Source organism: Carcharodon carcharias, chromosome 11, assembly GCF_017639515.1.
Source record: "Carcharodon carcharias isolate sCarCar2 chromosome 11, sCarCar2.pri, whole genome shotgun sequence".
NCBI classification, from domain to species: Eukaryota; Metazoa; Chordata; class Chondrichthyes; order Lamniformes; family Lamnidae; genus Carcharodon; species Carcharodon carcharias.
Genome location: NC_054477.1, coordinates 96,616,023 through 96,641,168, shown reverse-complemented (window position 1 = coordinate 96,641,168; position 25,146 = coordinate 96,616,023). Strand labels below are relative to the sequence as shown.

The following is a 25,146-nucleotide window of genomic DNA, read 5'->3' as shown; positions in this document are numbered from 1 at the left end:
GTTGTAAAAAAAGGAGTTACAGGAATGTAAAGCGAATAGTTAAAGATATAGTTTCATATTGTTGAAAATTTGATAGTACATTGGGAAGGTATAGTATAAAGGGTTAACAGATAGGATCTGCTGATGTATGGCATAGATGGTGATGTATCACTGACATCAGTCAGTCATGTGTTAGCTTCTCGAGAGAGAGGTTGGAACACCATGCCTAGCAGCAACGTGCCTACTCTGTAACCTATTTAGATGTAATACTAATAAACAAGTGTTAAGCAAGGACCAGAGTATGACTACAGAACATCTAATAGCCAAGTACCACACATAAAGTCCACCAATAAGAAGGGCCATCTCAGAACATTTACATTACAATCTTTACCAAAATTTCATATTTTTTTCTCATTCTATTTATGCAAGTTTAACAAATTTGTACATTTACGTCTGTTCCAAAACTGCAAACCAGTGAACAATATCAAAGAACGTAATTTAATCTAGTCCAATCTATCGTAATGATTATTGGTTGTGTAAATTGCACATAAAATTATCTAATAACTGTTGCAAAAACATTACTGCTTCAGAAGCCATATTACATTTATAATGTGCATTTCTTCTGGCACACATCCTGTGAAAAGTGTGGAACAATGAGAATGTACAATTGGTATCATAATGTTCTAAATTTTCATGGAAAATAAATCTGTAATTATAAATACAGAGCTTTTATTCACACTAATAAACAATATTCATTTTTGAAAATTAACGGTCGGTGTTGGGGCACAGCTGAATGTTTGTCCAGGGACCTAATACTCTTGCATCAGCCCTGGTGGAAACTGAAAATACAATTTGTGCAATTTCTTGAGAATCACATTGTGCAACCAATTTTGATATTCCCAGAAGGCTCTATTTACAACTCAGGTGAATGTCTAGCAGGTTCTCTGCAAGTGAATTATGGTAGTCAAAGAAAAATCGTATATGCTGAAAATAACTGAAGGGAGGAATAGCTATTACTTCTTGTTTTTGGAGAAAAAAGTGACAATATAGCTATTAGTTACTGAAGAAGTCTTTTCAGAAAATATGTTGGGATGCTGTATGTGCCAAGTATCAAACGTTTTGAAAGTATTACACTTTAAAAAAAATCTGAATTTTCTGCCACATTTATTCGAGTTATATGAAATGATCGCAAAGTTATGGGTGGAATCTATATATCATGCAGCTGTACGTCTGCAAATGCGGTTTCTCGGAATCCATTGGAACAAGCGATATTACTTTCAGTTTTATACTGAAAGCTGCCAATGGCCATTTTGCTGATGGGTGCTTCCATTTTAGATGCGACTTCAGTTCCCCCAACGTTTGGTATTCGCCGGGCGGTACTTTCATTTCATTGTGTAACTGTTTGTCCCGCCCGCCTCTGAAACTGAAAAAAAAACAACTGGGCGTGTTTGAACCCATGATTAAAGGCGGGTTAACTTTGATAACACAAACCGACGATCGCTCTGGCAAAAGGAAAGGCGCAGAAACGGAAGTGTTGTTGCTGTTTCAACGAGAAAAAAAGCTAGAGCCAAAATCCTTCTTTAATAAACTGAAATCTGAGGAGCCATTGCTGGAGCAAGACATTCGCCTGGTGAGTTCAAGGATTACTGGTTGTAGATGCTGTAGGAGCAATTACGCTTGTAAAGAGAACATTTTTAAAGATTAATCATCCCGCCTCCTTTTTTTCAAAGGTTTATAGATTGACCTGCTCTGTGAATATCCAAAGCTCCAGGTCCCGCCAGCCAATCCCAGGGCAGCCCCAGAATGGCTACACTCCGCTGGGGGCGGGGCCGTAGTGACTGACATGACTCTGGCTCAGCAGCAAAATGCAGAGCTCTTTCTAAGTCTCTGGATGTTCAGCAGGTCAGCTGGTTAAAAGAAAGTTAACAAATCAGGGTCTACTGCTACACAGCAACCTGATGTCACAGGTATTGCTTGGAAAAAAATGTTTTAAAGAACATCAAAAATTCACTGTCAATTAATTAAAAGTGAAATCAATGAACAAATTATACCAATTTTACTTGCAGTTCATGCCATCGTTGTACAAAAGAACATTAGAATAGGAGCTGGAGGAGCCATTCAGCCCTTAAACCTTGCTGCACCATTCATTAAGATCGTGGCTGATCTTCTGCCTCAACTCCACATTCCCACATTATCCTCATCTGTCCTGCCCTAGATATTCAAAAATCTGTTGATCTTGAACAGAACATCCACAACTCTCTAGGTAGAAAATTCCAAAGATTCATAACCCTTTATTAAAGAACTTTCTCCACATCTCAGTCCTAGATGACCAACCCCTCATTCTGAGGTTGACCCCTCATCTTAGACACCTAGGTTTGACAACAATCCCCCCCCCCCCGCCCCCCCAAGATTGGCTCGGAGTCTCCAGGATTGAAGATCAATCTCCAGGACACACCTGTGTGCAATTCTAAAAAAAACCTTGGGACATTAAAAAAGATTTTCTTTAATCATTTTCTTTGAATACATTTCTCTTTACCAGATATAAAAATATTGAAAAGGGGGGAAAAACAGACTGTTTGACTGACAGTCAAGTATCATCTAATTTGGCAATTAATCTTCTGGAATGTGGGGGAAAGTCATGTGATGAAACCTTCAGGAATACATTTAATTGCAGTAAAAATGGACAAGGGCAGCAGATAGATGGGAACACCACCATCTGGAAGTTCCCCTTCAAGCCACTCACTGTCCTGACTTGGAAATATATAATTTCACAGTCACCGAGTCAAAATCCTGGAGCCCCCTCCCTAATAGCACTGCGGGTGTACTTACACTACATGGACTGCAGCGGTTAAAGAAGGTAGCTCACACCACCTTCTCAAGGGCAATTGGGGATAGGCAATAAATGCTGGCCTAGCCAGCAATGCCCACATCCTATGAATGAATAAAAAAAAAAAGTTGGCAACCTATGGACACCCAACTCAGAGTGCATATCCTCCTAGCAGTTACCCTGTCTTTTAAGAATTTTGTATGTTTCAATGAGATAACTTAATGATAACAACTTGCATTTATATAATGCCTTAAAACTTTGTAAGGCACTTCACAGGAGTGTTATCAAACAAAATTTGACAGGTCAGCAAAAACTTGGTCAAAGGGAAATGTCTTATTGGAGAAAAGAGTGGTGGAGAGGTTTGGCGACAGTGGGGAGATGGGGGGGAATTCAAGAATATAGGGTTTAAGCATCAGTGGTGGAGTGATGAAAGCCTTGGGTGCAAAATAGAGTTCCAAAACCTCCAGGAATGACCAGGAGTTTCCCAGAATCATGGGCACCTCTCCCGAGTTGTACTGGCAGTAACCATGGAGATCAGCTATGTAAATTTTCCACCGTAGTACACCCCTCTCCCCCACCCCTGCTCTGTGATGATAAAGGCTGCTGTGCAAGTCTCAGGTTCAGTGACATCACCCAACCAGCGCTGCAAAGAATTTCGGCCATGTGGAATGCAGTCAACAGGAGACTGTAGAGTCAAGGCTCAGGAACCTTGTATGTCAGTATTCTGGAGTGCCTGAACTCATGAGAACTCTGAAATTGTGGGGAAGGGGCATGTTTGAAAGTGGGGAAAGAGAAGATCAAGGGGGAATGGGGAATCAGGAGGAAAGATGGAAACTAGGCATTGGGGGCTCGAGGGGAGAGATGGAAATTGGGAAATAAGGGCTCGGAGGAGAGATGGAGGCTGGAGAATAAGAGTTTGAGGGGGAGAGAGGAAGATTAGGAAATAGAAGCTCAGGGGAAAGGTGGAGATTGAAAAATGGTGGCCTGGGAGTCACGGAGACTGAGGAATGCAATCTCGGGGTGTCGGAGATAGATACAGGGGAATAGGGGCTCTGAGTCTGGTTGTTGGAGACTGAGGAATGGGGGCTTGGGGGTAGTTATGGGAAGTTAGGAGATGTGAGGTTTTGGGCTAGAAAGGCATTCTTTTTCAGAAAGCCAGTTGGTAAAGGATAGAACTGGAACCGATCTTTGTACACTTTTTACATATACTTACAGAGTTATACATTACAAGCATGCACCTCCACAGTTTTGGTCGATGACCAACGCATTTGACTCAGTAAATCGTGAGGTGCTCTGGATTGTGTTTCAAAGATTTGAATGTCCAAGAAATTTGGTCACAATCCTGAAATTGCTTCATGATGATAAGACTGCAATTGTTTTGAGTGGGAGAACTGAAACAGATGCCTTCAAAATCTGGACCAGGGTCAAACAAGGCTGTGTGATAGCCTCTATACTATTTACAATCTACTTGATAGTGGATATTCACCTCACCAAAGATCAACTGCCCTCTGGTGTCAGTATTAAATGCCATCTAGATGGAAAACTTTTTAACCTCAGTTGCCTCTGTGTTAAAATTAAACTGACCACCATAGATATACTTAATCTACAGTTTGCAGATGACTGCAGTGTCGTTGCCTACTCTGCAGGAAATTTGCAAGCTACTCTTGATCTCGTATACAAGGAACTTGGCCTGTCCTTGAATGTTGCCAAAACAACATTCATATCTTAACCTGGTCAACCAAATATTCCACTTCTCATATATGTTGAAGGGGAGACTCTGGAATATGTTGAGCACTTGCCATACCTTGGCAGCCACCTCTCTCAAAAGGCCACCACTGATGAGGAGATCCGACACTGGATCAACTGCACCAGCTCAGCCTTCTGCGCTCCATGGCAGTAGGTGTTTGACAACAAAGACCTCCACAAGTCAACAAAAGTTCTCGTGTTTCGAAAAGTTGTCATCACCACACTCCTGTACTGCAGTGAGACTTGGACCGTGTATCAGTGACTCAGAAGAGCGCTAAAGAAATTCCATCAGCAATGGATGCCGCTGCTGCATCCTCTGGATTCAATGGGAGGACCATTGAACAAATGCTAGTGTTCTTCTTGAAGCTAACTCCACAAGCATTCAGGTAAACCTCCTGCAAAATCAACTTTGATGGACTGGACACTGTGTCTAGATGGCCAAAAAGCATCTCCTTTGCCAGATCCTGTTTTCTCAACTCTCAAATGGCCAACATTCCAGGAAGGATGAAGAAAACTCTTCAACAGCTGTCTGAATCTCTCCTTGAAGCATGGCAGCATTGACATTAATGACTGGGAGGAGCTTGTTACCTATCGTTCCATCAAGCTGCATCTTGCTTTGAGTCACAACGTCTTAATGATGAGGCAGAGCAGCAGGAGAAAAGGAAAGAAAAGGAAACAAATCTTGCATTCCGGAGCACAATACCTGTCAGACATCCTGCTTATGTGCCCATGTGGTTTGAGAATCGGCTTCTTCAGTCACAAGAAGATCATGGCAGAAGCTCACAAACCTGAGTAGACATCATCCCCAAATCGGGAGACAGCTGACAACGAAGAGTCTGTTTTTTTATAGACATTCATGTAAATCCCCAGTGAGTGCCCACCGTCTGCACATAATTAAACACAATTAATTTGCAATTAATAGATTCCCTTCTAGCTCTTTAAATAAAAGTTAGAGTTTATATGTAAAATTCCAAAAAAATGAAATCAAAAACCCCCATATTCTGTCCAATATATTACATTGCAATTCAGCTCTTCTTTAGGTCCCTAACCATTTTTTTGTACAAGTGTTTTTTTTATAAATACAGTTTTGTCTTTCATCAATTTTAGAGATTTCCTTTCTCCCCCAGCATTTGTTTCAAGCCAGCAAAGTGAATCAGTGACCTTTTCTCACTACACTTTAGATACAGAGTACGTTATCCCGCAGTAAGTAATTATCTATAGAACAGTCAATGGGTGTATCATCTTCAGTAGGTACATTGTAAAGAATGTGACTTAAAACATTTGACGCATATAATCCCATATACTCTGCCACAGAAGAGCCAGTGGTTCAGCAGCTAATGTACTTTTAACAGCCCTTTTTTTATTTTCTTAGCTTCTCAAGCTAAAGGACAACATTTCTCATTTTGACCCATAAGAAATATTAAGAAATCAGCTGCACTATAATACCCAGCCGGAAGATTAGCATGTGATGAATCGCTAAAAATAACTAGTTTCATGTTCTTTGGGTCGCCTAAGGATGGGAACTGAAGTGCACATTTCTCCAGATTTAATTCTTTCAATGTTTTATTTGCCCGTAAAACATTCTCTACTTCAGGGTGTTTCATTGTAGTATTTAACACCAAAATATCAAAGCTAACATCTGGTCATTCTGAATGCTCAATCAGTTCCTTAACCTTACATTGCTCTTCACTACTAAATGAATCAAGGCAACATGTTAAATCTATTCCACATACAGTTAAAGTGCAAAAACTCTCTAGCATGAACAGTTAAAATGGGCCCACAATGAACACATTCATCAAAGGACTAAAATGCCTTTTGACCACTATAATTTGTTCACATTTGTCATTATCTTCATCTTCTTCCTCAGAAATCTATGCTCATGTGTCATTTCAAGAACCCAACCTCCCTGCTGTGAGGAGTTCATTGCAAAATGATACTTTGGATTAAACCTGAGGCAACCATCACCACCAGCTCAAAGGCAATTAGAAACCATACATGTTGTTGGTGTCCATGAGTTATTGGGTCTCACACGCTCTTTCAACCCATTATTCTTTATGTTGCGGGTTTTATGCTATACTGTTGCCTACGCCTATAGGACTGCAGTTTTTCTCTTGAGATGGGGTGAAGTTTATAGTCTGCACAAGTTTTGCACTTACTCTTTATTGGGTCCTATATCTCTAGGTTGTTTTCATTAAACCAGATATGTTTCCTGGTAGAGAGGACTAGGGCCTCTTCGCAGGCTTGTTAGGGTGAACTTTAGGTTCGACCCGGCATTATAGGCACACGGTGGCTCCTGGTGACTGGAGGTTGAGAGGTTGCCAGTGAGGTGCTGACTGAGAAGGGCCGATTTGTTGGGATCTTTTGAGGCATTCCATACTAATTTTCTTGTGGCATTGCTTCTGTTGCCTCTGTTGTTAGGGAGCCAGGTTGATGGAGGTGTTAGCTCGGTTAAGGCAGTGATTGGTCCAGCAGTCATTGGTACCTGTCATGGGGTGGGTGACGTTGACATCTCTGCAGTTCCTTGCTTGAACAATGATGTTGTCAAGCAGGTGCAAGTGTTTGGTCTGTGGATGTTGTCATGAAGTCTTGTGCTTGTCTCACTGGTGGAACAGGCTGTTAGTTGTGACAAGGTCATGTTCCAGACATTCTGTCAGGTGAAGGACTCTGTTGGAGTTTGCTTCTTTGCCAATCACACCTTCCACAAGATTCTTTCCATAACCTTCTAGTAATTTACGCACAACTGAATCCTGACAGTCCTGTTCTGGAAACAACATCCAGTCTCAAGTATTTGTCTCAGATTCAGTGGAATCACCTTCCACATTCTCTAAGATGGATCAGTTTGTCACTTGCTGGAACTCGGTCTAGGGATTGCTCAAGGTCGGTGTTAAATCCTTGTTTTTGCCTCATCTGTTGCCTCAAGTGTGGGAGCGAACGTGCTGATAACAGTGGCATCCTGATTCTTCATTAGGGTGAGCTGGGCAGTTATGGGACACTCGCTTATCTCACAGGGGGAGTCGCTGAGGCGCCAAACAAGATCACTTTTGATGGCAAAGACCAGCCTGTGGAAGTGTTGATCCTCTTCTGTAAGGGTCTTCCAGATAAAGGTGGACTTGCCACCTTACTCCTTCAGTTGGCCTTCTCCTGCAAAATGTGCCTTACTTAGGGCAGCAACGTTGATGTCAAGATGCCTGAGTTCCTGAGCTATGCTGGTGGTGCGACACTCAGATCAGTCACTGTTGGGCTTGTCCATGGGAGTCCTGACAGTCCAGATTTCAAACTTCATTTTGATGAGTGGAAGATGCCAGTGCATGAATTTTTTTTTAATGTGGGTGGCCATTGCATGCCAACCACCACACTGCCTCAGCAGAGTGTTGCTGTAGCTGGTCACCCGGAGACCAAGAGTAATTGGAAAAACTCAGCAGGTCTGGCAGCATCAGTGGAGAAGAAAAGAGTTGACGTTTCGAGTCCTCATGACCCTTCGACAGAACTGTTCTGTCGAAGGGTCATGAGGATTCGAAACGTCAACTCTTTTCTTCTCTGCCGATGCTGCCAGACCTGCTGACTTTTTCCAGGTAATTCTGTTTTTGTTTTGGATTTCCAGCATCCGCAGTTTTTTTGTTTTTATTTTTGTTTTTATCCAAGAGTAATTGATCAGCCCCCAACACCGCAGGACTCGTCACTTGATCCTGGTCCCCCGAAGCTACAGGGTTGCAGCCGCTCCCCTCCTCACCTCTTGACCCACAGCCAGGATTGGGAGAAGTAGGCATAGGATTGATAAGTGTGTGCAGTTGTGCAAAAAAGTTTAAAGGGACTGTGTACTAAAATAAAATGGGCTATGCACAGCAACTAAGTTTTAAAGAGAGCATTGATTACACCAATTACTACCAGTTACATATAGACTTTCAGTGAGGTAATGTATTACTGTTGGTTGTGAAGGAAATCTGAATGTTATCACTTCACTATTGGTTATCAGTGCAATTTCAATGAGTTACCATTAGTTGGTGCTGGGAACGCAGTTTGTAGCAACAATGCCTTTAGTCTTCTTATTTTAATTTCTGGAAATTACTGGGTGTCGGACAAGCAGTGTGACAGGTTAGAGACTGGAGGTGTCGAGACACATGGTGGTGAGGTAAAGCTTGTTGTCATCAGTGTACATGTGGAACCTGATGTGTTTTCAGATAATGTTGGCGATGGGTATCATGTAGATGAGAATTAGGAGGGAGCCAAGGATGGTTTCCCATGGGAACCCCAGAGGTTTTGGGGTGGAATTAGGAAGAGAAGCCATTGCAGGTGATTTCCTGGCTCCAACAGGTGAGAAAGGAATGGGACCAGGTGAGAGCAGTTACTTGCCACCCCCCATCCCCAACTGGATGACAAAGGAGAAAAATTAGAAAAGAATGATCAACCCACACCCAGGGTTACAGACCAATCAAAAAGCACTAGGAAGGATAGTTAACCACAGTCATAATTACAAAGGATGTCATTTGTGAATTTGCTAAGTGCTGCTTCATAATGCAGTAAGGTAGAAGTTTGATTGGAAGGGTTCAAAAATGAAGTTGTGGGAAAGATGGTTGTGGATTCAGCAGGCAGCACGACATTTAAGGATTTTGGAGAGGAAAGAGAGGTTGGGGATGGGGTTTTACCATGCTTATGTCTGCTAAACAATTTACTGTTAATGAGCACTGGATTATCAATGAACTTGCAGTGATTAATCCTTCATTATGGCCATTAACATACTTCAGGAAAATGAATGCACAAGCTAGGATGATTTCAGTTAAATTGAAGAGACCCAAAATGGAATAATCTCAAACCTTGAACTTCCTGAGCTTCAGATCATGTGAAAAGCATTTGAGCATTGCTGTTTTTGGCATCATTAGAAACTGAGATTATACCTTATAATAGCTCCCAGCTATCTATTATTTTTATTTAAAATAAAAGCACACAATGGAGCTACTGGAGATGGGATTTTCTATGTTATTAAATACAGAATGTTTAAGTATTACTTTACTGTAATGATATTGCAATTATTAATGTTCCAGTGTGCATCAAGCACATTGATTATATTGACAATTGTCACCTGCACTAATACCCATGAAAATGGTGTAAAATGGTGCCCGTTGATTGTAATACATGCAGCATGCCAACCTTTTGGTGCCGGTGCATTTCAATGTTTCACTATCTAAACAGCATTAACCAAGCTGCTCATTGGCTGGATGCATCAGCAAGGGACCAATATCATGATTGACTAGAATCACTTAAAGCTTACCTGCACCTCTTAAAGGGAAAGTGCATTGTGTCTAAGCAGGTGCTGGCATCAAAGTGACTTTGACCTGGGAAACACTTAAGAATGCCACAACATGGGAGAGCTGGAGCCTCAAAGTTTTGCAATGTTACACTGGAGTTAATTTTCCTGACATGTGTCCTCAGGGAGCGTCCTTGTTACAAGGACAGGAAAGGGGTTAGAATTCATTTTGCTGGATTTCTGCCTTTTTCACATTACTCCAGAATTCCCAGAGAAGGACAAGCTGTGTTTTCCTCTACAGTAGGCACAGGTTTATTGTGCCAATCAGTGATAGCACTGTTACCTTTCATTTGTGATCCCCCTTCAGGATTGCAACCTATAATCTGGGTTGACATCTCAGTGCAGCATTGACAGACTGCTACATTATTGGAGGTACAGTCTTTAAGATGAGGATTGTTCAAGTGGGTGTAGAAGATCTTGTGACATATTTGAAGAAGAGCAGTGGAATTCTACCAATGCCCTGGCCAACATTTATTCCTCAACCAACATCACCAAACAGATAAGCTGGTAATTTATCTCTTTGCTGTTTGTAGGACCTTGCTGTGTGCAAATTGGTTGTCATGTTTCCAATATACAACAGTAACTACAGTACAAAAGTACTTCATTGGCTTTGGCAAGTCCTGAGGAAAGACATTATATAAATCAAAGTCCTTTTTTTCTTTCTTTACTGCCTAATTGTCCTGGAGGAGTAAAAACAAAATAACTGCGGATGTTGGAAATCCAAAACAAAAACAGAATTACCTGGAAAAACTCAGCAGGTCTGGCAGCATCGGCGGAGAAGAAAAGAGTTGACGTTTCGAGTCCTCATGACCCTTCGACAGAACTTGAGTTCGAGTCCAGGAAAGAGCTGAAATATAAGCTGGTTTAAGGTGTGTGTGTGGGGGGCGGAGAGATAGAGAGACAGAGAGGTGGAGGGGGGGGGGGCGTGGCCGCAGGGACAAACAAGCAGCGACAGAAGCAGACCATCAAAAGATGTCAACAACAATAGCACAACAGAACACACAGGTGTTAAAGCCAAAGTTGGTGATATTATCTAAACGAATGTGCTAATTAAGAATGGATGGTAGGGCACTCAAGGTATAGCTCTAGTGGGGTTTTTTTTATAATGGAAATAGGTGGGAAAAGGAAAATCTTTATAATTTATTGGAAAAAAAAAAGGAAGGGGGAAACAGAAAGGGGGTGGGGATTGGGGAGGGAGGAGTGATGGAGGACACCCTGGTCCACTCCTCCATCACCCCCTACTCCTCAACCCCCTCCTATGGCACAACCCCATGCCCACGCAAAAGATGCAACACCTGCCCCTTCACTTCCTCTCTCCTCACCGTCCAAGGACCCAAACACTCCTTTCAAGTGAAGCAGCAATTCACTTGCATTTCCCCCAACTTAGTCTACTGCATTCGTTGCTCCCAATGTGGACTCCTCTACATTGGAGAGACCAAACGTAAACTGGGTGACCGCTTTGCAGAACACCTGCGGTCTGTCCGCAAGAATGACCCAAACCTCCCTGTCGCTTGCCATTTTAACACTCCACCCTGCTCTCTTGCCCACATGTCTGTCCTTGGCTTGCTGCATTGTTCCAGTGAAGCCCAACGCAAACTGGAGGAACAACACCTCATCTTCCGACTAGGGACTTTACAGCCTTCCGGACTGAATATTGAATTCAACAACTTTAGGTCGTGAGCTCCCTCCCCCATCCCCACCCCCTTTCTGTTTCCCTCTTCCTTTTTTTTCCAATAAATTATAAAGATTTTCCTTTTCCCACCTATTTCCATTATAAAAAATACCCCACTAGAGCTATACCTTGAGTGCCCTACCATCCATTCTTAATTAGCACATTTGTTTAGATAATATCACCAACTTTGGCTTTAACACCTGTGTGTTCTGTTGTGCTATTGTCGTTGACATCTTTTGATGGTCTGCTTCTGTCGCTGCTTGTTTGTCCCTGCGGCCACGCCCCCCCCTCCACCTCTCTGTCTCTCTATCTCTCCGCCCCCCACACACACACCTTAAACCAGCTTATATTTCAGCTCTTTCCTGGACTCGAACTCAAGTTCTGTCGAAGGGTCATGAGGACTCGAAACGTCAACTCTTTTCTTCTCCGCCGATGCTGCCAGACCTGCTGAGTTTTTCCAGGTAATTCTGTTTTTGTCCTGGAGGAGTGTTCACTTGGCATTGTGATGTCAGAATGCTAAATGAAACATGACACTGTGGCCTGTCACTAAGAGCCTGCAGGATCCCTGGGGCAGGCCAAAGACTTGCAGTTAAAAGCTCCGCATAATCAAGCAGATCCAAATCTCTGCTGCAAATTCCACTCACCCCCATCAGCCTGCTGCTCACAGTACTTCATTGGCTCCTGGAACACCAATGTATTAGTTGTAAAATTCTAATTCTCATATTCAAATATTTCCTCGGCCTTGCCTCTCCGTCCCTCTCCAACTTCCTCCAGCCTTACAAACCTCCATGAATTCTGAAGGAAAAAAATCTGAAAGAAAAACAGAAAATGCTGGAAAAACTCAGCAGGTCTGACAGCATCTTGGAGAGAAAAAGAGAGTTGACGTTTCGAGTCCGTATGACCTTTCTTCAGAGCCACGGAGAAGTAGAAATGTGATGAAATTTATACTGGTTATTGTAGTCGTTTAGCATTATAGCTAGAATTCCTTCACTAACTCTCTGTTTCTCCACCTCTCCCTGCATCTTCCTTAAAACTTACCTCCTTGAGAAACTCTCCTAATTACTCCTCCTTTGACTCAATGATAATTTTTGTCTAATTATGCTCCTGCGAAGTGCATTAGAACATTTTCCTATATTAAAGAGGTGCATAAATGTAAGTTGTCCTTTTAATTAAATAACTGTTTTTGTTATGAAATAACTCTCCTGAAAGTTTTGAGAGTAATCGGGGATTTCTAACTGCTGACCTTGATAAAAGGTCCTTACCTCTGAGGTTTGTCTGCACCTGCATGCTGACATTTGCTCCTTTTTCTAGACTTGTGCAGGAGATGGATCCGCCTCAGGGCAGTGAGCTAATATAGATCTCAGTGCTCCTGTTCCTGGTTAGGAACAGCAGACTACATTGCTTCTGTCCAGCATGCTGATTGGGAGGAACAGGAAAATCTCCTTATTGTATAAAAAGCTTTAAAAACAGTTATTCAAAGCCACAAAAAAAGGAAATGAACAGATATCAGTTGTGAAATGTGCTTTATCTACTGTTTATTGCTGTGTTCTTCTGGAATCAGTTATTTGCCTAAGTTGTGTAGTTTCTCCTTGACAGTTTTCTAGATCTTTACCTTCCATACTACTGATTCTGATTTGCTGCTGTTTTATTTTGAGCTAATTGTCAAAGTGTGCCTAGAAGGGAATGTTGTTATACAATAGGACAAGCATGTGGAAGCTAGGTGTATAGTATCGAATAATAGATATCGTAAGCTTGATATTAATATTTTTATAATTTCATACCATCCCTGTTTTCTTCTTAATCAGAAACAATGGCAGCTGCAGTAGTTCGATACGAAACAAGAGCAAGAACCAGCAAAACACAATGTTTACCCAAAACACGAATTGACCGAAGGCGCACGCGGATGGACTCAGTTTCTCTTTTGTGTGATACGGATGAGGAAGAGGAATCTTCACATGAGGAGAGTGATGATGAAGAGCCAAGAAGCAGTACCTCAGACAATGAAGAAATGCAGAACACAGCCCATAAAACAGACAGCTCAGATGAGGGTAACGTTATTCGAAGGAAACGCTTATGTTTGAGCAACTTATTGACAGACAGTAACAGCAGTTCAGATAGTGAAATTTATAGCCAACCAGTCAGGAAGTTAAAAGGCAATTCACGTCGTATTTATATACAGGATGTGGATGAAGGTGGTGAGGAGGAGAGAACTTCTGTTACTAATTCCTGTGTAAAAATTGAAGATGTCTCTCAAACAGAGAAAGAACTCACAATTGCTCGAAAGAGGAAACGACAGATGGAGCTTGAACGGTTGTCAAAGAAGAAACAGCCTCACTGTACAACCAGTGGTAGCTGTGAGTTATTTGAGGTTTGTTTTCTACAATAATTTATAAATAAAAGACTCACGAACACCGCATACTCTGTTTCCTGTTCCAGGCTCCATCCTCCCTCTTCACTGTTCCAGGCTGAACAGTTTTTAAGTTCTGTTCAACTCCAAACTGTGCTTCAAACCCCATATCTTCCCCATTCAAGAACCATATGCTTTCAACTCCATGGCCAGGATTTTTAGGATGGCAGGATCATCCTAACACCAAATCCTAATTGGCTGGAGACATTACTTCTGCCCCTCTCTCGAGAGGAAGTCCTGTCTCAGAGAGCTGTTAGCCAATCAGGTTAGCCGGCAGCTCTCTAGTCCCTGCAGTGCCGGAGCCTAAGCCCTGGGAATCCAAGACCAGGTAAGTCTCAGGGCAGGGAGGAGAGGGGACATAAGTCCGAACGGAGTGGGGATGTTGGTAGAGAGGCCGGGAGGGCGAGGGAGCCCCCGCAGGGGTCAGGGAGCAGGGGTGCTTTGCCGATGTTAAAAGGGCACTGCTGTTGGAGGCGCTCCTTCCCCGAGCCCTTCCTGTCCAAGGCCTGAACATGGTTTATTTCCGGACTTCCCCCGCCTCTGAACTCCTCCTACCAGCCTGAAAATTGAGGCTGGACAGGAAGTGGACCTTAAGTAGTCATTAATTGGGCACTTAAGGGACTCAGTTGACGTAAGGATTGACATCTAGGCCTCTCCTGTCCAATCGTAAAGTTACAGTGAGGTCGGGGTTGGACACTGCCCAGTGAGAAGGTGGTTGAAGAAATTTTATGATCACCCACTGCCTACAAACCCACTGGCAGGGGAATGTAAAATTCTTTCCCATAGTATTACTATCCCAGTGCTGTCCCTGCCTCTCATTACTGCCAAAACCATCATACATGCGGTCACCACTTCGCGACCCACCTAATCCAGTTCATTTCTTGGTGCTGGAGGGAGTGAATGTTTGTGGTTGTGATGCCAATCAAGTGGGCTGCTTTGTATTGGGGGTATCAAGTTCCTTGAGCATTGTTGGAGTTGCATTCATCCATCACAATCCTGACTCATGCCTTGTAGATGGTGGACAGGCTTTTGGGAGTCAGGAGATGAGTTACTTATTGCAGGATTCCTAACCTCTGATCTGTTCTTGTAGCTACAGTATTTATATGGGTAGTCCAGTTCAGTTTCTAATCAATGGTAAGCCCCCAGGATATTGATAGTCAGGGATTCAGTGATGGTAATGCCACTGAATGTCAAAGGGGGAATAGTTAGATTCTCTCTTGTTGGAGATGGTCATTGCCTGGCACTTGTGAGGTGCAAATGTGACTTGCCACTTGTCAACCCAAGCCTGGATACTGTCCAGGTCTTGCTGCATTTGGACATGGACTGCTTCAGTATCTGAGGAGTTGCAAATTGTGCTGATCATTGTGCAATCATCAGTGAACATCCCCACTTCTGACCTTTTGATGGAAGGAAGGTCATTAATGAAGCAGCTGAAGATGGTTGGGCCTAGGACACTACCCTGAGGAACTCCTGCAGTGATGTCCTGGAGCTGAGATGATTGACCTCCAACAACCACAACCATCTTCCTTTGTGCTAGGCATGACTCCAACAATCAGAGGGTTTTCCCACTGATTCCAATTGACCCCAGTTTTGTTAGGGCTCCTTGATGCCACACTCGGTCAAACCCTGCCTTGATGTCAAGGGCAGCCAGTCTCACCTCATCTCTGGAGTTCAGCTCTTTTGTCCATGTTTGAACCAAGGCTGTAATGAGCTCAGGAGCTGAGTGGCCCTGGCGGAACCCAAACTGAGCATCAGAGAGCAGGTTATTGCTAAGCGAGTGCCACGTGATAGCACTGTTGATGACCCCTTCCATCACTTTACCGATGATGAAGAGTAGACTGATGGGGCAGAATTTGGCTGCGTTGGATTTGTCCTGCGTTTTCTGGACAATTTTCCACATTGCCAGGTAGATGCTAGTGTTGTAGCTGTACTGAAATAACTTGGCTAGGGGCGTGGCATGTTCTGGAGCACAAACCTTCAGTCCTATTGCTGGAATAATGTCAGGGCCCATAGTATTTGCAGTATCCAGTGCCTTAAGCCATTTCTTGATATCACATGGAGTGAATTGTATTGGCTGAAGACTGGCATCTGTGATGCTGTAGACCTCCAGAGGAGGCCGAGATAGATCATCCACTTGGCACTTCTGACTGAAGATTGTAGCAAATGTTCAGCCTTATCTTTTGCACTGATGTGCTGAGCTCCTCCATCATTGAGGATGGGGATTTTTGTGGAGCCTCCTCCATCAGTAAGTTATTTAATTGCCCACCACCATTCATTGGATATGGCAGGACTGTAGAGCTTAGATCTGATCCCATTGGTTGTAGAATTGCTTAGCTCTGTCTATCGCTTGCTGCTTGGCACGCAAATAGTTCTGTGTTATAGCTTCACCAGGTTGACACCTCATTGTTCGGTATGCTTGGTGCTGCTCCTGGCATGCCCTCCTGCACTCTTCATTGAACCAGGGTTGATCCCCTGGCTTGATGGTAATGGTAGAGTGGGAGATATGCCATACCATGAGGTTACAGACTGTAGTTGAGCAGAATTCTGCTGCTGCTGATGGCCCACAGTGCCTCATGGATGCCCAGCCTTGAGTTGCTGGATCTGTTCAAAATCTATCCCATTTAGCATTGTGTGCCATACCACATGATGAAGGCTATCCACAATGTGAAGATGGAACGGCTCCACAAGGGCTGTGCAGCGGTCACTCTGACTGATACTGTCGTGGACAGATGCATCTACGCTGAGGATGCTTATATTTTACCTCACCATCTGCTGCAGACCCAGTCTATCAGCTATATCTTTTAGGACTTGGCCAGCTCGGTCAGTAGTGGTGCCACTGGGCCACTCTTGGTGATAGACATTGAAGTCCCCCACCCAGAGTACATTCTGCACCCTTGCCAACCACAGTGCTTCCTCCAAATGGTGTTCAACATGGAGGAGAACTGATTCATGATCTGAGGGTGGATGGTATGTTGTAATCAGCAGGAGATTTCTTTGCCCATGTTTGACCTGATGCCATGAGACTTCATGTGATTAGCAGTTGATGTTGAGGACTCCCTCCCACCTGTATACAACTGTGCCGCCACGTCTGCTCAGTCTATCCTGCTGGTGGGACATGACATACCCAGGGATGGTGATGGTGGTGTCTGGAATATTATAAGGTTTGATTCCATGAGTATGACTATGTCAGGCTGTTGCTTGACTAGCCTGTTGGACAGCTATCCCAATTTTGGCACTAGCCCCCCAGATGTTACTGAGGAGGACTTTGCAGGCTCAAAAGGGTTGAGTTTGCTGTTGTCATTTCTGGTGCATAGGTCCATGCCAGGTGATCTGTCTGGTTTCATTCTTTTTAGACTTTGTAGCAGTTTTATACAACTGAGTGGCTTGCTAGGCCATTTTAGGGTCATCCACATTGCTGTGGGTCTGGAGTCACATATAGACCAGACCAGGTGAGGACAGCAGATTTCATTCCCTAAAGAGGCATTAGTGAACCAGATGGGTTTTTCCGACAATCGGCGTTATTAGCCTTTTAGTTCCAGATTTTTTTATCTGCCGTGGTGGGATTTGAACCCATGTCCCCAGTACATTACCCTGGGATTAGCAGTCCAGTGACAATACCCCTCGCTCATTCTTCTGGGAGTCATTATAATGCATTTATTTAACAGCAACCCACTTGGAACCAGAAAGGTAAATCTGGGTGGAGACCAAAACTATCTTCTTCACTTCAGTCGCAGCTGGTAATTCCTGTATGGTGCATAACCAGAGATCATCAAATATAACAGTTGAACAGGATCATTCATGTGTCACTGTGAATACAGTTGGGGTCAGGCTGAATAATGTGTTTTGCTATGTTAAATTAATAGCCTGAGATTTACTTGACTTCATTTAGAATCAGGAAAATATTTCACAGACTTTAATCGCAGTGGTCTTATGTGTACTCAGTTACATCTTCTAAGACACTAAATTAATAGGGTAAAATGATAGGATGGATTTATACAGGATTGGATTCATTGTGTAAGTGGCATTAACTCGTGAATCCCTTTGATTTTCAAGATATTGTGATATCTATCTTGTCTGCTCATCAGGAATCAGAAGAAGAGTCTAGGCCATCTTCTCTGTCCCAGGTGGAAAGCACCTCTGATACAGAGTGGGAAAATGACAGTTTAAAAGACTTCATTGTTTTTGATGAAAAAGAGCCCCATGTGACAACACCAGGGCAACCCAAATCATCAAAGTCTCTCCTGGCAAAGCATCTTCCAAAGCGTAAGTAATAATGGGCTTTCTATTTTCATGAGATTTCTCTTACTAACCTAGTAGAATCAGGAGGCAGGAGATAAATGTCATTAACTCAATATGGCCACAACACTGACCAATTACATCCTAATTCCATGTATTGTTGTTTGCAGAGTTTTGGAGAAAAATTAAATATTCATTTATTTTTAACTGGATTTTGATTTTCTTATATTTGATTTCATTAAGATGAAAGGACTGGAGTAATTTTATGTTTTGCAAGTGATGGCAGTGTTAAGTTTTCTCAAGTTAGATAAGTTTAAGCTAGGTGCAGAAATGTTCCAATTTAACACTTGTGAGCAAATAACAATTTAAAAATCAATTCCAACTGATCAAGGACTAATGAACTGTTTTTAAAAACATTGATCTCCTGTGTCATAGTCAACTAAATTTGAAATAAAGTGTCTGTATCTTCCTGCAGTATCACTCACTCTCTAATTGCTTCTGAAAATTCTTTCCATTTTTCGGCTTGTCTTTCACTTATTCTGTCTTTCATTCTCATCTTTTCTTCCTTCCTCTCTCACATTTTCTTTTTCTATGGTTTCTGTATCTTTGAAAGTCATTTGACTTATCCTGTCCAGTAGAATCTGATGGTATCGGATTGGATGTCTATTTTACACCCAGCCAGATTTTACTTTTCATCGACTTCATTTCTCAACTGCCTTCTGCAGCTCCAATTCTCTGGGCACTAATGCATTTATTGTGTAGGACACAGCAGTTGAGTATTATTTAGGAACTCTGTCTGGAACATATTGCAACTAGCACTAGGAATTGAAGCATTGCTTAGGGACCCTGATGATAGTTCGATGACTCTCCTCTTGGTGACTTGGTTTGCATAGTGTCTGATTGCTGTGGCACTGTGGGGTTGAAGATTGGTGTCATTAGCCATGGTTGAAGGGGGTAGCCCTTAACCCCAAGCAGCCATCAATGAACACCCTAGGTTGAAACAGCAGGGTTACTGTTAACAGGCACAAATTGAAGTATTCATGGCAGCTGATTTAGGTGGGAATATTCGCCTCGTGCCTAAATTTAGTGAGGAAGGAGTTGAAAGGTACTTTGTGTTTGTTGAGAAAACTGCCACAAAACTAGCTTGCCCATAAGAGAAGTGGATCACTCCTTTGCAAAGTGTCTTAGTAGGGAAAACATTGGATGTTTATTCAAGCCTGTTGGATGAACAATCTTCAGATTATGAAATGATTAAAACTGCGGTACCTATTGCTCATGAGCTTCTCCCTGAAGGCTATCAATTAAAATGTTGGCCTTTGAAGAAAAGACAGAATCAAACATTTGTAGAATTTGTTATGGAGAAAGAAATATTGTTTGACTGGCAATTTTGGTCAATGAAGTTCGAGGAGACTTTTGAGAATGTGAAAGAAGCAATAATAATGGAAGAATTTAGAAAGAGCGTACCGATGGCTATTAGGTCACACCTGGAAGGCCTTGGGATTTTCAAAATAAGGAAAACTAAGGTTCCGGCAGATGGATACAAATACTCCACAATTGAGAAGGAAACAGTGGCCTGTAACTCCCGAGCTCCAAGGCAGTTTATCTGGGGGGTACCCCAAAGTCTGGGGAAGTTTTCTAGATAAGGATTGCACAGCAATTGCCTGGGAAGTGCAGACTTCTGATGGACACTTGCCTTGCACTGAGAACCATCCAATAATGTGATTTAAATTGCAAACTTCGGATGGTTCCGACTGTCAAACAGCAATAGTTACCCAGAGAAAGTTAGAAGAATTAAAACTACTTTTAGCTTATGGGTTACTATTCTACTAACTATCCCAGAACTCCCAACCACTCCCCCTATCCCCTTGACCCCACAGGACTACCCCGCTACTCCCACTGACTGCACAACCACCGCCCCCCCCCACCCCCCTGGAACATCTGGACCCCTCCCAACCCCGACCCACTTCTCATACAAACCTACCTTCTCCATGGCTTGAAAGTGACTGGACCTTTAAACTTACCTGCTTTGCGGCAGCTGGTGCTGTAAAAAGGGGGTGTGGCCTTCTTGCATCCGACTCTGCAGCCCTCAACAGAAGGCCTCAGGAGTGTGCTGCACTACAGAGTTCTCGCCTGGTCTGAGTTGGAAGGCTAGGTGAGAAAGGATTGAAAGGACTTTGCTACTCCGCTCCTAGTTTCTTATCTCAATCTGGCTCTGATTACCGCTCCGCGGAAGTTGAGGCTCATTATGTCTTGTCTGGGCTCTTCAACAATTTGAAATGCATGTTTCAAATAAACAAAGAGAGACATTAATTTACACTGATCATAATTCACTGGGTGTTTTTGGAAAGGTTCTGCAGAAAAAATCTCCAGTTGTATGTAATAAGCTATTTGTTAAAATGTTTTGGATGATAAGAACTTGTCATATTTTGAAGCTGTTGTGAAGATAACCTTACCACAGTAAAGCTTTCTTCTTCCCAAGGTGGGGAAACGTGATGGAATCCTTGGTTTCAAACCATCTCTTTTGAGACAGACACTAATTGAAAAGGGAAACTGAGAAAGGAAACTGACCCTTCCAGTTTCTCAGGAAACTAAGACTGAAACTGGGATTGGAAACTAAAACTTCTGGGAGACCGAAGCTTATACATTGTCCTCGCTTTAAGCTGCCCCATTTAACGTTGTTTCCTTTCAAAGCCATTTAGTTTTCTGCGTCTGTTTCTCTGAATTACGTTGCAATTTCCATTTTTCTGTCATTGTGCGTCGTCATTGGCGTCCTCATTGCACATAAAAAATCCAAAGGCCGCTTGGCCTTTTTGCCTGCCCGCCAACCAAACACTTTTACAGGCAGCGAAAAGTCCTATTTAATTAATTGCTTAAGGGCCTTGGTAGGCCTCTTAATTGTTGGCAGTATGCTGCCACCTCTTGTGTGCACCCGCCGAGCAAAATATCGCGAGAGTGCGTGATGACATCAAGACGCTCGCCCGACGTCACCGCGCACTGTTTTACTCTTGTTTGGGTCGGGCTGCCCGATGAGGGAAAAATCCTGCCCATACAGTTAACCTACTTAAGGCCTCAAAAGACTCCTTTAAGACATACTGAACAGTATCCTGCACCCTACAACATGGTGGCAGTGAATGAAAAAGCCCCAAATCCCGCAAAAATAAAATCCTGTAGACTAAAGAAAAATTTGAAGAAGTATTCTGACCAGAAGAAAAGCTCAGGAAGCAGGTGTATAGTGGAAAATTGCCAGGGAAATGCTTCACAGAGAGGCTTGGAAGCTGAAGGCAGAAATATAAAATTCTTCACTGCAGCAGAAGACTCTGTAGAATCTCTTGGAAGTCCAGCTTCAATTCCCAGAGGGCAGAGTCAGCAGACCTAGCAGGGGTGAGCTAAACCTTTTAAATTCCAGGATACTGCAAGTCCTGAGAAACTTTTGAATAGTTCAGTGGTCAGAAATTGCCGTTTAAAGATTCAGCCGGAGAAAACAGATTTCCGAGCCGGCGCTCAGAGTGGGAAAAAAAATTAATTCTGAGGAATTAGGAGAGCAAAGAGGGGATATGAGAAAGCTCTGGCTGGTAAAAGTAAAGAAAATCCCAAGATATTCTATAAGTATATCAATGGGAAGAGGATAACCAGAGAAAGAGTAGGGCCCATAAGGGACCAAGGGGGCAATCTATGGGTGGAGCCAGGGGACATCGCTAGAATGTTGAGCGAATACTTCACATTTGTCTTCACCCAAGAGAATGAGGATGAAGGTATCTAACTCAGGGAGAGAGACTGTGAGGTTCTCAAGCAAATTGATATAGGGAGTGACAAGGTATTGGAGGTGTTGGCAGGCTTAAAAGTGGACAAATCTCCAGGTCCGGATGATTTGTGTCCCAGACTACTGAGGGAGGCAAAGGAGGAGATCGCAGGGGCTTTGACCCAAATTTTTAATTCCTTCCTGGCCACAGGGGAGGTGCCAGAGGACTGGCGAACAGCTAATATGGTTCCGTTATTTAAGAAGGATTGTAGAGATAAGCCAGGGAACTACAGGCCATTGAGTCTCACGTCAGTGGTAGGGAAACTATTGGAGAAAATTCTGAAGGAGAGTATTTATCTCCACTTGGAGAGGCAAGGTTTGATCAGGGATAGTCAGCATGGCTTTGTCAGAGGGAGGTCATGCCTAACATATTTGGTTGAATTTTTTGAGGAGGTGACCAGGTGTGTAGATGAGGGTAGTGCAGTTGATGTAGTTTATATGGATTTCAGCAAAGCCTTTGACAAGGTTCCACATGGGAACCTTATAAAGAAGGCAAATGCAGATGGGATACAGGGTAATTTGATAAGGTGGATTCAAAATTAGCTTAGTTGTAGGAGACAGAGGGTGATGATGGAAGGATGCTTTAGTGATTGGAAGCCAGTGTCCAGTGGTTTATCACAGGGATCTGTGCTGGGTCCCCTATTATTTGTTATTTATATAAATGACATAGATGACTATGTGGGGCGTAGGATTAGTAAGTTTGCGGATGACACAAAGATTGGCCGGGTGGTTAACAGTGAGGTTGAGTGTCTTGGGCTACAGGAAGATATAGACGGGATGGTGAAATGGGCAGATAAGTGGCAGCTGGAATTTAACCCTGAGAAGTGTGAGGTGATACACTTTGGAAGGAGTAATTTGACAAGGAAGTATTCAATGAACGGCATGACACTGGGAAGTTCTAAGGAACAAAGGGACCTTGGCGTGCGTGTCCATAGATCTCTGAAGGCGGAAGGGCATGTTAGTAGGGTGGTGAAATAGGCATATGGGGCACTTTCCTTTATCAGTCGAGGCATAGATTACAAAAGTAGGGAGGTCATGTTGGAGTTTTATAGAACCTTGGTGAGGCCACAGCTGGAGTACTGTGTGCAGTTCTGGTCGCTACATTATAGGAAGGATGTAATTGCACTGGAAAGGGTGCAGAGAAGATTCACCAGGATGTTGCCTGGGATGAAACATTTAAGTTGTGAAGAGAGGTTGGATAGACTTGGGTTGTTGCCGTTGGAGAAGAGAAGACTGAGGGGCGACCTGATCGAGGTGTACAAGATCATGAGGGCCATGGACAGGGTGGATAGAGAGCAGCTGTTCCCTTTAGTTGAGGGGTCAGTCCCGAGGGGACATAAGTTCAAGGTGAGGGGCAGGAGGTTTCGGTGGGATGTGAGGAAAAGCTTTTATACCCAGAGGCTGGTGACGACCTGGAATGCGCTGCCTGGGAGGGTGGTGAAGGCGGGTTGCCCCACATCCTTCAAAAAGTACCTGGATGAGCACTTGGCACATCATAACATTCAAGGCTTTGGGCCAAGTGCTGGTAAATGGGATTAGGTAGGTAGGTCAGGTGTTTCTCACATGTCGGTGCAGAATCGATGGGCCGAAGGGCCTCTTCTGCACTGTATGAGCCTGTGATTCTGTGAATTATGACAAAAGAATCAGCTTAAAAGACCAGCAAAGGTCATGATTGGATGCTTTTGTGACCCTAAAGCATAGTGCTGAGATGGAGATGTCTGCTGCTAGTTTGATTCAAGCAGCTATTGTTTAAAACTGTTTCAAGGCTGAGTGCGAGTACCATTGCAGCGGAAACCCGCCAAACATGGATAAAGCCTTTGTCTTCAAACAAACGGCGGCGCCATCTTGAATTTCAGCACTTCTTAAAGCTGAAACTCCACTTTAAAATTTTTTAACCACAGATCAGAAATCTACTCTTCCAGATCAATTTGGACTTATCCAAAGCCCGGATCAATCTGATAACTGGGGACTTTAGAGAAAAAAAATCCTTTGATACAGGATTGCTTCAGATCTGGATGAAAAGACAGAAGTTGAACAAGTTAACACACTGCTTTATTCAGTATGGCTGATAGCGGACAGCATTATTGTTACACAAGGAAAGAATGAATCATCTGCTTCATTTGAAGAAGCACTAAAATCATTCAATGTTTATTTTAACCTAAGAAGTAACAAAATCTTCAAAAGAGCTAAATTTAATAGTGCGTTTAGCAGCCAGGAGAACCTGCCGACTCATTCATTAATGATGTGTACAGGGTGGCTGAAGGCTGCGAATATGGAAACCTGAAATCTGAACTTATCAGGGATAGAATAGGAGTAGCAGAAGACACACTCTCAGACATGCTGCAAGCGAAGGAATATCTAACCCTTGAGAAAACTATCCAGATTGATAGGCGGTCTGAATTCTGTGTGCAGCGCAGGTCCATTTTAAGAGGAGAAAGTAAACTGTGGTGCAAAGGAAATGCCACCGTCCAGTTAGTTAAACAGCACAGAAACAGGGAGACTCCAGGCCAAGGGAAGCAATACCCTAACCGGCTGCACACCGAAGAACACACAACAGAGCTTCTTGGGTGAGGTCAAAGATCCTGGATTTTCATTTTGGAATATGGACATTTTGGTTAACGGCCATTTCACAAACTTTAAATTGGGCACAAGGGCAAGTTTCTGTCAGACAGAGAACCATGGCTGGTGACCCAACAGCTGATGTCACCGACGACACACCTATACGGAGTGGGAGGCATAAAGTTCCTGGTGAAAGGCACCCTGCAGGCGACACAGATAGAAGAACCCAAGAGACCCAGTTCATGGACTACTCACTACTAAGCTGCAAGCCTGTGTTGAACTTAACCTTTTTATAAAACATTGAAGAGATCAACCAACAAGGGCCTGGCTCCATGTATAAAAGTGAGCTCCTGAAGCTCTTTACAGGACTGGGGCGACTGAAAAACATATACACGGTCAAACTGAGGGAGGATGCTAAATCTGTGTGCCTATTCACACCACAAAAGATTCCCCAGACACTCAAGAAACAAGTGCAGCAGCAGCTGGATGAGATGAGACACATTTAGTGTCATCTGCCCATCACACAATCAACCGTATAGTCTCAGTCTCAAAAAAGTATTTATGTCAACCTGACACCGCTCAATAAAGCCATAGTCAGAGAAATCCATTTCAGGTCCTC

The 25,146-nt window shown here is 43.2% G+C and overlaps 1 protein-coding gene across 1 annotated transcript in view; it reads left to right on the top strand.

The window, feature by feature from the left end:
* The first annotated feature begins 1,321 nt into the window (after positions 1–1,321).
* ccdc82 (coiled-coil domain containing 82) overlaps positions 1,322–25,146 on the top strand; it is a 96,365-nt gene continuing 72,540 nt past the window's right edge. Inside the window, exons 1-3 of the mRNA XM_041199488.1 lie at positions 1,322–1,609; positions 13,332–13,894; positions 18,019–18,196. Of these exons, the coding sequence (XP_041055422.1) occupies positions 13,337–13,894; positions 18,019–18,196 (736 nt within the window). The 5' untranslated portion in view covers positions 1,322–1,609; positions 13,332–13,336. The remainder of the gene's footprint in view (positions 1,610–13,331; positions 13,895–18,018; positions 18,197–25,146) is intronic.